This window comes from Cibotium barometz, chromosome 11, assembly GCF_041138505.1.
Source record: "Cibotium barometz isolate CiBa-2024 chromosome 11, ASM4113850v1, whole genome shotgun sequence".
NCBI classification, from domain to species: Eukaryota; Viridiplantae; Streptophyta; class Polypodiopsida; order Cyatheales; family Cibotiaceae; genus Cibotium; species Cibotium barometz.
In genome coordinates, this window is record NC_141056.1 from 25,478,718 (window position 1) to 25,491,722 (window position 13,005).

Here is a 13,005-nt window from a genome sequence, read left to right on the forward strand (position 1 = left end):
GTCCCAACTTGTTAACAGGTATTTCAACGACCGAATCTTCATCTAAGTTGGGTTGTAGATCCCAATGCTCCCCTTCATCTTGAAGCATGTCAGGTCTATCCATATTTGCAAATTGTGGTAGCCCCACCTTTAGTTCTCCATTGAGAAATGCCCGAAGAGCTAAGAATAGCTCAGGATCTCCGTATAATTTGGATATGATCGTGGTTCTGATTTCAGAGGACATGAAATCCATTAGCTTGGACACATTCAATGGTACTTTTTGAGATATCGCTCCTAGGAACTGGTGAAGATGGAATCACTTCCTCTTCAATGGGGTCAGGCATTCCCTCACTAAACATTCTTTCAAGCAAAAAGGGTGTTTGCCCACTTTCTGATGTCCTATCCTGACTTTCTTCCCAAATGATACTAGGTATAGCTAACGGTTTATGGTTCCTATGAGACTGAACTCGCATAGAAAACATTGTGTCTGGAATTTTGATTTTTCTCGGGTTTGGCTCCAGTTCTCTTTGTGTTTCTTCCACCAAACCCCTTAAGTGTTGCACTTGTTCAATCTCCTCAACTGGGTTTGGGTAAGTTTCAATCTTTTTCTTGAGGGTTTTTGGCCCACGTGGCTTGTCTTGGGTGGTCGAGAGGGCATTAAAACTGACTTGGTTGTGGGGCTAAGGAAGTTTCCTTCTGTTTCCCCTTATTTATGCTCTCTCTTTATTCTCCTTATTTATGTACTCGCTTGATTCTCCTTCATTGAGCTCCCGAGTGGGTTCCTCCCTTAAGGTAGTGGCTTTGGTCCCCATGGTTTCTATTGAATCAGAATCATCTTCAGGATCATTCATATACACGGGGTCGTCTCCTGTCCCTATGTTAGTCTTTGAACTGGGGGCTTGGAGCTCGTGGCATTAAGCGATCTCTTCCGTCGTGTTTTCTTTTTCTTTGCCTGAGCGATTGATGCAGTATCCCTCTCTTTAAGAATGTAGTTTTGATTTTGAAGCATTGACCGTGTAACTACATTCGTGAGTACAACGGGTGTGGTTCCTCGTGCTTGGTTGTGGTGACCTCAACCAAATTCAATGGCGTAATCTTGGGTGCATTAGGATTATGTGGACATTGAGCGATCAAATGATCTATGCCACAATGATTACATGTAAGTACCGGCATTCTCGATGTGCTCCCTTGATTTGGTTGCATATGAGTAGCGATATTCTGTAGCCTATTAGGGCACTCTGCTACACAATGCGGTCCACCACACTCGTAGCATTGAAGAGGTGGTCTCCTCGCCAAGGTATTAAGGTTTTGCCCTCTTGTGGGGCGAGAGCAGCCGCTTGATATACAGGCTTGACTCGCCCGAAATGATCCTCCATGTAGTACTGGGGAATCATTTCAAACGAATCAATTCAAAAAACAGTGGGGTCTATCTCCTCTTCATAATCCCCACATGCACTATCTGACTCACAACCCATCTGGTTTATAGGGGTAATCCTTGGATGTGGGGGTTGTGGTCCTAGCACTGGCGGTGGTAACGGCACAGACTGGACTACATTCGGATTCCTTGGAACTATGTGCTGTGACGGTTGCTCGACAGGTTGTGCAGGCATTAGCGCGAGTACTTGAGGTGTGTTTGACCAGGCTAGTGGTGCCTGATTCGCCAACATTCTAGGCAATCTTTAGATTGATGGCCATACTTACCACATGCATTGCAATTCCCATTGAATTTGACTCTGAATGTGGGACATTCACTCGTGCTATGTGGTCCTAAGCAAACCGAACACCATTGTTGCTCTCTTCTTGGGTATATATGGCTATTTTGAGGAGCTCGATTACCCCTAAAGTATTCTTGGAGAGCCTTAGTAAGGTCGGTCTCACAGACATTTTGGATATCTTGGGCTCCTTGGCAATAGGTTTTACCATCATTGGCTCGTGCCCAGATACTTGCGAACTAGCGGATTTTGTCTCCGAAGACACCTTTTTACTTGCAAATCATCAAGTTGTCTTCTAACTGGATTGCATTGGCAGTGACTGCTTCCCACATTGTAAGACCTCTAATGACTAGGCCATTGTATATGTCCTCGTGGAGCAATCCTCGGATGAATCTATCGAGCAGTTGGTTGGTTATTATTGAAGCACTCATCGGGAGTGCAGCGAGAATTTAGATGCTTCAATCGACTTATAAAGTCTCTCACTGACTCCCCTTCCTCGCGTTCAGCTTTTTGGAGTTGAGATGCTACCCCCCAAAGCACACCCTCACGTATGTATTCTTTCAAGAACAATCTCTTGAGAGTGGAGTAGTGAGTGCGCTCTTCAACCCTTAAGGTTCGATACCAATCTCCGGCCTTCCCACTCAAGGTTAAGCCTAAGGCTTTACACTTATGCAGCTCATTGTGCTCTTCCAAGGAATCACACACGTGTTCAAAGACTTCAATGTGCTTCCTAACATCAGCCGCCCCTTGTAGGCAACCCTCTCACACCTCCTCATTTGCCCCTTTACTTCAATGTGCTTCCTATCCTAACATCAGCCGCCCCTTGTAGCCAACCCTCTCACACCTCCTCATTTGCCCCTTTTCAGATAAGGCAATTTTCCTCTATCCCCCTCTTGCTAGGAGGCAGTGTCCTTAACTCTTCTCCCCCCCCGTGTTACAGCAGCCCTCAGCCCTTCTCCCCTTTTGCAAAACGTTTTTGTGTTAAGGACATCTCACAATTCCCTCCCCCCCATTTGCATGGACTTTAGTAAGAGGTTTTAGCCTTAAGAGAGGGTTCGTGTGCTATGGTCTTTTGCTCATACGATGAGCAAACGATCTCAAAATTGAGATCCGACTAAAGCGTTTCTTCGACCGCGACAGCAAGCCCTACAAGACAACATCCAAGATGGCCCTGCCTCGTGGGGAGCGTGCAACAACGAGATTAGGGAAGATGCTCCCGATACGGCTCCAACCAACCCTCCCTTTATAAGCTCCTTAAGGAAATGGTGGCAAGGTTAGCTTGGTTATCTTTTAAAGAAGAGTTTTTTTTATATTAGTGTTAATAAATGTGTATCTTTTTCTTTTAAAATAATGACATAAAATTGTATGAAGTTACGAATTGTGTGATGATGTATTCAATAAATTTTTGCATTGAAATTGTTATCTTTAAAGAGTGTAAGTTTTTCCTAGCTTCGTCGCTAACTCCGTTCCGTGCTTGTGTAGCCGGGCAGCGTCGTTAGCAAAGCCCGAGAATGGTCCAAGGTATTCCTCATACCATTGGGAGAATAAGGTTCACCGATTGAGGCAAGAGATTATGATGCTGTGTAGTTCTGAGGGCCCAGGCTAGTGCGGTGAATAAGCCACCTAGTGTGCAGACATCCCTCTGAGGGGCGGGAGGATCGAGCAATGGAGCCTGAGAGGGCAACAGGCTTGAGTCCTCCCCCCAACGGCAGGGCCGACGATGAGGTGTATGGTCCCATAGGGTTTTGCCCAGCATGTAGAGGGAATTCTAGATCATCGGCATAAGAGAGCCGGTTTGGCTTGTATGAAATTGATTCATGAATAAATTTTTTTATAAATCTTGTCTTTGGCATTATTGTACTGTGAAAAAAGGTTGTTTTAACAAACCTTGTGAAAAGGGCCTTAATTAAGGAATATGTTTATTTATGTCAAACAGTGTGGTAGGCATTAGGACCTCAATGGAAGGCTTCTTGGGCCCTATTATTTGGTAGTTTAAGGGAGTCAAACCTTTTCTCTTAAGAAGAAACGTTTTCTAATTAGAAGCTTCAAAACGGCTACTTTATTCGAATTTGAATTTTGGGGGGAAAATGGAATTTAAAATCTAGCGAATAAAACCATATCATGTAACATATCTATGGAAAGCTCTTGATGCGTAGATCACGGATCTGTAATCTCCGCTCAAATCGAAGCTTGTATGTAGAAGTTATGGAGGTCCAAAAATTGTAAAATTGCCCCCCCCCCCCCCTTTTTGGGGGAAAAAGTGCACCCTTTGACCACTCTTACACCTCTCTTAAAAACCCAACATTTCAGTCCACATGGCAACTCCCCATTTGGCTATTCTTTAATCACCTTGATTAGGCTTGGGCAAATTAAAGGGCCCAAGAAGACCCCATTCACTTCCTAATGATTAATTAGAAAACAAATTGATGCATGAGTAGGGTGGAAAGTGGGAGGATGGAATGCCCCGACGGCACCATCCTGACGGGTGGACCCGATTAGTCGGGTAGCTTTCCAACAGATTAAGTGAAAGCCCTACGCTAGATAAATAGATTCTTGGGCAACTCTATTCTAGGAGACTAGGCAAGCGGCTGTGCCTTGCATGGATGAGGAAAAAAGCGTTGCATCTAGAAATCAAGTCTAGTACTTGCCCAATTTATGATCAATTACCCTATGGGTGATTTGATTTTTAGAAGATCACGCTCCCCCTGCGGGATAGGACTAGGTATTACCTATGAATCGTATCCTTGAATCATCTACATGGTCAAGGTGTCGATAAATAGGAAATTTTCTCGAAGTTAAGACTTAGTGGACTATCTTAAGTGTTTTCCCTATTTTAGAAGGGGGAAACCTTACACCTTGTTTGCAACTGTTGAAGGTACCCTCCTCTCTCTCACTCTCTCTTCATCCTTTCTGGTCACTTTTACGTGCTTGACGCCCACTGCCACCCTTTGCTAAAAGCATACATGTGGACTGTTGAAAGTACCCCCCCTCTCTCGCACTCTCTCTCCCTCCTTTCCCATCGCATGACCATTGAGCATTGATCACGGCTAGAGAGAGAGATAGGGAGTGCCTATAGTAAAATAGGGATGTATAGGGAGAGCCAACCACTAGACCAAAGGGGGGATGCACGGCTAGAGAGAGAGATAGGGAGTGCCTATAGTAAAATAGGGATGTATAGGGAGAGCCAACCACTAGACCAAAGGGGGGATGCACGTCGACTTGAGAGATAGTCGGGAGGGCGAACCACCAACAGAGGAGGGGAGCATGTCAACTGGAGAGGATGCCTCCAATAATAGCATGCACAACAACAAAAAAAACATGAGTTAGAAATAGATAGAGAGAGAGAGAGAGAGAGAGAGAGAGAGAGAGAGAGAGAGAGAGAGAGAGAGATAGAGATGCCTCACCACTAGGGAATAGAGGAGAGCTCATACGCAATGAAGGTTGGCTGCTCTGCATGGACAGGAGGGGAGCTCACTCGAAATGCAAAAGACGAAGACAAAACTAGCTGTTGCATGGACGAAGTTTAAATTTCCTTGAGCATTAATGAAGGCGGCTATTACGACATGCAACTTGGCAAGTGCAAGAGAGGCAGCCTTGCAATGCAGTGACCCAACCTGTGAACATGGAGGCGACACATGTGCACTATCCACGTGGAGAGTAGTCAGTCAAAAAAAAGTTGACATGTGGAGGCAAAAACGATATCCTGTAATATATAGAAAGATGATACTACTACAAGCCTGTCCTTTTGGCATGGTATGCGTGTATAGGAAATTGGAATGCACATTATGCATAACCAGTGCTCACAAAAAAGAACCGAGGTTCAGTGTTAGGTGAATGGTAAAATTTTAAAAACAACCTTCAAAATTTAAAGTAGGTCATCAAAACCTGTAAGTTTTAAGATATTTTAGTTATAATATTGCTTAAAACCTATAAAATCTAAAAAAAAACCTTCAAATTCTTGAGCTTGAAGGTTTAGAATTGTTAGGAAAAATGTTTTTCGTGAACACTGTGCATAACATATTATATTGAAAAAATAAATAACTTTTCTAGGCTGAGAATCATGTCTATATTGAGGCTATTTAAAGGCTTTTTGCAATAAACCTTAACATGGCAAGGTGTGGTTCAACCATGAATCTCTCTCTCTCTCTCTCTCTCTCTCTCTCTCTCTCTCTCTCTCTCTCTCTCTCTCCCCTTGATCAACTCAAGTAGAATGATACGTGTAGAATCTAATAAGTCTATTGTGATTACCAACCCAACATGATTACTTCTCTAAGAGACCTATGCTCCAAGAGCTAGATTTCCCCCTCACATGTGCAGAGCTTGAGAAACTTCATGGGAGAGAGAAAATGTGTATTTTCATGGGAGAAAGCCTATGTAGCAGCACGCTTCAACCCCACAGCTTGATTTTTGCTTTCTTAATGCCTAGAGAGAAACTTTATGGGTGAGAGAAAATATGTATTTAAATCACATTAGGCTATAATCATGGCCTACGTAGCAAGTGCATAGCTTGAATATGGGCAAGTGTATATCTAATTTAGAAAGTGCATAGCTTGAATATGAGGTCGCCAATTTAAAAACTTTCCACATTAGTGAATGCTAATTTGTACCAAAATTTTCTTGGAGTTGTTTAGACTCTCTAGGCTATTGTACTAAGAAGAATAGCATTTATAAAGTTTAAGACAATGTTCATAAATCCTTTTATCATGGACTATACACAAAATTATGATTTGGAACAGGGATTTTGTTCAATAAAAATATAATTAAAACTTGAAAAGTTCTAGTGGTTTCTCCTCCTCTCACCATTTTCAAAGGGATTTCTCAAAATTTTTGAGCCCTCCCTAAGTACTTTTATTTTCCTCAACCTTGGTTTAAGCTTCTCGATGACAAGGACATATTTAAGTATTTATAGCTACCTCCTAGTGTAGTAGGCAAGATTTTATATCATTGTTAGTTGTCTACTCTGTCAACGTTGGTATTATTAGAATTTGGTGTGCACACTATGCGCAGTTTACAGATACTTTCATCTTACATTGTATGGTTTATGGGTTCAAATTACAATCATGACAAGTCATGGATGTTTTAATTTTGAACAAGGCAATATCTTCATACTTTCACCACAATTTAGCTTGAACTTGAAAGATTTGAGGAGGATCTTTTCCTTCTCCCACCATTTTGAGTGGGCTCTAAGTTAAGGTGAACTTATCTTTTCCCAAACCAAATCTATAAGCAAAGAGATAATTATCAAATGTTGTGCTCAAAGACCTAGTTTATATTGTATGTTTTCATGAAATTAGAAAATCTTGTTGAAATTTGGCATTACCTTTATTTTCAAGATACAAAATCATACATTTCAATCTAATTATTTTTCCTATGTTTTAGTATTAAAATCTTTTTATTTTAATACTAAGCATCACATTTATTTTGATTGGTTTATAAACACGTCTTTTTCAAATAGTGCTTACATCAGGTTTGTGAGTAGAATCATCACAAGAATTATTTATTTGGGGTTTTGTAATTCTACTTAGAAAACAACTCTTTATGATGGCCATTTCATTTTCTTTGGGGTGGCCAAAGCTAATATTAGTAGTCGATGGCCATGAGATGGTAGCATGGTAACATACGCCATTATTGTCATGGTCTTGGGTCACTAGACGAGGAGTCTTAGACATCGAATCGAGAGACCTTCTTTCTCAAGGTTTTAATAAGATTTAATAACTCATCAATGTTGGAAACTCTTCCCCAAAGCTGATGTATCAATGCTAGAGTAGCTCACAAGTCACACACTATAGCTAGAATCCCTTTCCCTAAGCTAATGTGTCAAAGCTAGAGTAGCTCACGTGTCACAATCCCTAGCTCCTCATACATTATAGCTGGAATCCCTTCACCTAAGCTGCAGCTCCTTCCCCTAAGCTAATGTGTCAAAGCTGGAGTAGCTTACATGTCACAATCCTTGGTTCCCTAAGACTATGACGGCAGGGAAAGCCTTAGGGAAAGCTTTTCAAGGTCCCGGATCTCTTGCCAGTTATCCTATTCTCCTCGAGGGCCTTTCCCTAGTCCTTCACACCATGTTGTTAACCATATTGTTATTACTACCGTTAGGCCAAAGTAAGAAGTGGACACTTTGACCGTATAAGAGGCAAAAGCTTGAACTATAAGTATAGGATTGTGGCCATCATGTAAAGTGTGTGCAAGGCCTTCTAAAGGTGAAAAGGATGTACACATGTGTGCCTTGGAATCGAAGAAAACGAGAAGAAAGATGTATCATTTGAGAATGGATTCTTTCCCTACACGCATGCTTGATGAATAACAATGCTTGCATGGCATCCCCCACCCCATGGTTAAAAAGGTATTGATATGAACTTGCATTTACACACACACACACATGCCACACATTTTGGATGCTTGCATGGCATCCCCCACCCCATGGTTAAGGTATTGGTATGAATTTGCATTTATATATATACACATACACACACACACAAGCCACACATTTTGGAGTTGTGCTTTGAAAGGACGACAAAGTTACTCCCATAACTAGCATTAAATTTCATTTAAAAAAATATGACATTAGAGATCGTTTTTCCCTTGTTTTTGCGAGAAGCAACAAAAGCCATACATTCGAGCGAGTCATATAATATAGTATTACAACAATATCACAGCACTAGAACACTATATTGGGGAATATGGGATTTTCTCACAAGTTTGGGACACGTGGTCAAAAGTTTGGATTAACCATAACTTGAACACCACTAATCCAAAATGAGCGCTTTATAGCTCTTTAGATTCCATTTTTCAAGCGCTTTCCAACGATAGGTCATATGATAGGGTTTTGAGAAACTTACAAACATGTTATCCATGTCCCCTTTTTTAAGTATTCAAAAATGGGAATTGGGAAATTCCCAAATTCACTAATATGGTGTTCTAGGATAAAAGAAACCTTTGAACTAACATAATGTTATCTAAGATTAAATGCAACTCATAGCTCCATTGAAGCTTTGCTCTTTGTCGTGCCCACTTGTTCTTGTTGGTGGTGGAGAAGTTCATTACTATTTTGGCTTAAGCAGTAGAGCTCTAGAGGACTGCATAGATTGAAAGCATTGCAAGGTGGAGAGGAATTTTTACAATCAGGATTGTGGTCAAGGTAAGGAAGACCACATCTCTTTTTCCTTGGAGGCATCTTTGGCAAATGAGATTCTCCATTCAAGTATTTGGACACCATGGTCATAGAAGGCCTTTGAGAGGGATCATCAAGGGTGCATAATAGGCCAATGGCTAGCACACTAGTTGCTTCTTCTTCCCACGTGTAATAACGGCTAGCCCCTACTCTTAAATCCTCATCAATAGCATCCACCAATCTCTCTTCCTCTTGCAAACTCCACACCCATTCTACCAAATCTTCTTCTTCACCATCTTCACTCTTCACCTTGCCACACACTATCTCAAACAACATCACCCCATAGCAATAAATATCCATTTCTTGTGTTATCTTAACTTCATTTGTGTGCCTCTCATCGGGTGGTGGCAAACACCTCATCAATGTTGTCTTGCTTGGAGACCCAACATTGCTCATCACTTTTGCAAGCGTGGTATTACTAGCAATTTGATTGACATAGCTAACCTTTTTAGAGATGCCAAAGTCCCCTAGCTTGGCCCTGAAGGTAATGTCCAATAAGACATTGCTTAACTTCACATTCTTGTGCACAACTGGCTTTTCAAAGCTTGAATGGAGGAAGGCTAGAGCTCCAGCTATTTCCTTCACAATTTTGTACCTTCTCATCCACGGAAAAATTGATGAACCTTGTGAGAAAAGCCATTGATCTAAGCTTCCATTAGTCATGTATTCATAAACAAGAAGGATCTCGCCCTTGTCTAAGCACCACCCTCTTAAAGGCACTAAGTTAGGGTGGTGCAAACGAGATAATTTGCTAATCTCTTTGTTAATCTTTCTCTTATCAAAGCTAAAGGCTTGTTGAAGATAGCTTGAAGAGTGACGTTTTATAGCTACTTGAGATGAATCCCCTAATAGACCTTTATAAAAAATACCATTTCTGCCATAGCCTAATATCTCCCCTTCATTGAATAGCCTTGTTGCCTCTAAGATCTCCAAAGGAGAGAATCTTCTAGGTTTATGCAATGGCGCCCTGGGCTTCTCCATGAGCTTAGCAGCTGTGAGCATTTCATCTCCCCTCTTCTTCCAAGGAACACAAGCACGATTAATTACTGCTAATGCAATGATTAGAATAACTAAGCAGAAGATTATGAACGCACTCGGAGCCTTCCTCTTTTTGGAGCTGCGGAGGCGTTTGACGCAGCTTTCCTCTTTCGGGTACCGGAGAATGCCGGTGCTGTCGGATGAAAAATGCCACGACAAGATGCTGTGGATTTGTGCCGTAGATCCGCCTGCGGTGCCGCCGGAAAAGCCCACGAACATGTATTCCTTGAAGATCTCCGACAGATCTAGAGGGACGGAAATGAGGGGTTGGGGAGGTTTTTCGTCGCCGTCTTTGGCGAGACGGACGTCGACGACACGCTTGCCGCTGTCGTAGCTGATCCAAGCGCGGGCAGGGGATTCGTCATGGAGGGAAACCCCGGCAGACGCGACATCGGCCGTCCGGCGGGAGATAATGCTGCCGTAGTTGATGCCGACATGGTGATCATTAGGATCTTGGAACTCTTCGTTCTTGAACGTGTCGAATTCGACGGCGAACGGCCTGTGCGTTTCGTCGCAGGCGTCGTTCATCATGCCCAGCCAGCCGCCGTTCCGACCGACCGTCAGCTCGTCCGGCACCACCAGAAACGTCAGCCCACTGTCGGATGTCGAATTATCATTGAAACCCTTCCGCCCATCCGACACTTTCCTCATCCGAAAACTGAATGTCGTATGGAACGACGACGTCGAGTTGGTTGCGGGATTGAGCATCCGGAATGGGAAATTGTAGAGGGCCCTGCCGGCCGTACTTGCCAAATCTGCCGGAGCTTTTGAGCCGTTTGGATGAAATGTAGGAATATTGATGACGCCGGAGCTTTTATCGATAGCTGCACTGCCCAGAAGTGTAATGGCGCTTGCTTTCTCATCATCTTTGAAATCAGGGAAGGCCAGCTTTCTTGTGATGCGTGCTGTGATGGAATCAGCTGCAGCAGCAGCAGCAGTTGTAGTTGTGCTAGCAAAGACCACATTACTATCAATATCACAAGCCATGAGATAGATTAAAAGGTAGAGTAGCATATTTAATTTCTGTAGCATAAAATCAGGCATTCTAGTGCTCAAATTTCTTTGAGCGAGGGGTAAGAAGAAAGTGAGACTCGCTAGAAAGAGCAATATGGTCCAAACCTCAATCAATGAGGGGTAAAGATCATGTTATTTTTAAAGACCTTTGAAAAGGGAACCCCCACCAACGTGGTTCCCTTTTGATAGGCTTTTTAAAATTTTGGATGTATGAAAAATGTAAATAAAGAAAAATAAATAAATAAGGTAAATTGTGGACGAGCGAGCACTAGTTTGAAAGGTGACTAACCCTTCCAAAACCTTAAAATTAAAGGCAATGTGAGATTCCAATCGAGATTTCTAAATTTCAGTCAGGAGATTCATATGTTGCCTTGATTATGTCTCTCTTAAAAGAGATTTAAAAAAATACCTAGAAACAGGTCGCTCGTTCGTCGGTGTAACCTGTTTCTGGACATTTTTTTATATGTTTCATTCGGTTTGTTTTTTGCTTCATATGTTTACTTGATGATGTCTCTCTTCATGTGTTTTCTTTATGATGTCTTAAGAGATGTCTCTCTTTGAAGAGATGTCTCTCTTTGAAGAGATGAAAAAAATGAGAGATTCATGTGAGCTTGTGTATTGGTCATATGTTTACTTGATGTTGTCTCTCTTCAAAGAGATTTTAAAAAAATGCCTGGAAACAGGCCGCGCCGCGCACGGCTTGTTTCTCAGCATTTTTTTATATATATGTTTGGGTCGGTTTGAGCTACATAAGGTTTTTGCTTCATATGTTTGCTTGATGATGTCTCTCTTCATGTGTTTTCTTGATGATGTCTCTCTTTATGCTTGATGATGTCTTAAGAGATTCCTCTCTTCAAAGAGATTGAAAAAAAAAAGAGATTCATGTGGCTTGTGTATTGGTCTTTAACCTACAAACACCAAGGAACGCATGCTTCTAACATAAGTTAAGAAATGATCCATGTGGTTAATTTCCTCCATTGTCATGTTCTTCTCAACAACAAGAGGGACAATAGCATGTAGTGCTTCTATTGTTGATGACATAAGTGATGACATGAGGACCACGTGATCCAATGAAGTCCTCTCAATGAAGGGCACAATGTCTTGGCCAAGTTCCCTCATCAAGAACTAGCCTCTTTATATGCCATCTATCATGGCATTAAAACTTCACACACGAGTTGTTATTTTGATAGGTGTCAATGAAGTGGCGGTCATGTTGATGGTTTAAATATGTAATATTGATGGTCATCTTTTTGCAAGATTGATTCAACACATGAAAAAAAAGCCCAGACAACACAAGGATGAACGTGTTTGCAAGGATGAAAAAAAAGACCCAGACATAAGGATGAACGTGTTTGCAAGGATGAACGAGTTTTGCAAGATTGATTCAACACATGAAAAAAAAGGCCCAGACACAAGGATGAACGTGTTTGCAAGGATGAACAGTCATGTGTTTGCAAGGATGAACGGTCATGTGTTTGCAAGGATGAATATGTTTAGTGGTGATGCATAGTTGAATGGTTGTGTTTGGAAGGATTAATGGTTGTGTTTGGAAGGATTAATGGTCATGTATTTTTTTGATGTGCAGACAATCCACCACTGGAGGCGGAGGAAAGTGTACCAAGAGAGAGAGGGTACGAGCAATTGAAAAGGAAGGGGAGTCTCTTGCAACAATTAGCTTGGACCAAACTAGTCGAGTGGTGGAGAAAAATTTTGAGGGTGTTCAGGATGTTGGAGAGGAGGTTTACAGTCAGACAGTGACTGACTCTTTGCCAGGTAGCTCACATGTGGCTATTGATGATATTATCGTGAGCACTCAAGAAAAGGGTGGTAGCACTTTACTAGGTACCTCTCTTAATATTGTGGATGAGTGGACAAGAAAAGAAGCTTTTTTACATATTGTGCCTTATGTGATGAGATCGAAGGTGCCTCCATTGTTGAGAATAAGATTTACATTGACAAAGGTGAGAATAAGATTTACATTGACAAAGGTGAGGACATCATGGAAAAAAATAGATTATTTAGTTGTTTTCAATGTCCTATGATCCCTTTGTGCAGATGTATTCCTTATGCCTGTGTTAGGGGTTTAAG

At 41.8% G+C, this 13,005-nt stretch overlaps 1 protein-coding gene across 1 annotated transcript; it reads right to left on the reverse strand.

Annotated features, from left to right (window-relative positions):
- Positions 1-8,618: 8,618 nt before the first annotated feature.
- On the reverse strand, positions 8,619-11,167 carry LOC147633955 (putative L-type lectin-domain containing receptor kinase S.7). Its single transcript, XM_086805037.1, has one exon. It carries the CDS (start codon positions 10,945-10,947, stop codon positions 8,668-8,670), a length of 2,280 nt encoding a protein of 759 aa, XP_086661163.1. The 5' UTR covers positions 10,948-11,167; the 3' UTR covers positions 8,619-8,667.
- Positions 11,168-13,005: the final 1,838 nt, after the last annotated feature.

What these genes read in the sequence shown, in the direction of transcription:
- LOC147633955 (XM_086805037.1), bottom strand. Translation starts at nt 10,947, where the DNA reads ATGCCTGATTTTATGCTACAGAAATTAAATATGCTACTCTACCTTTTA.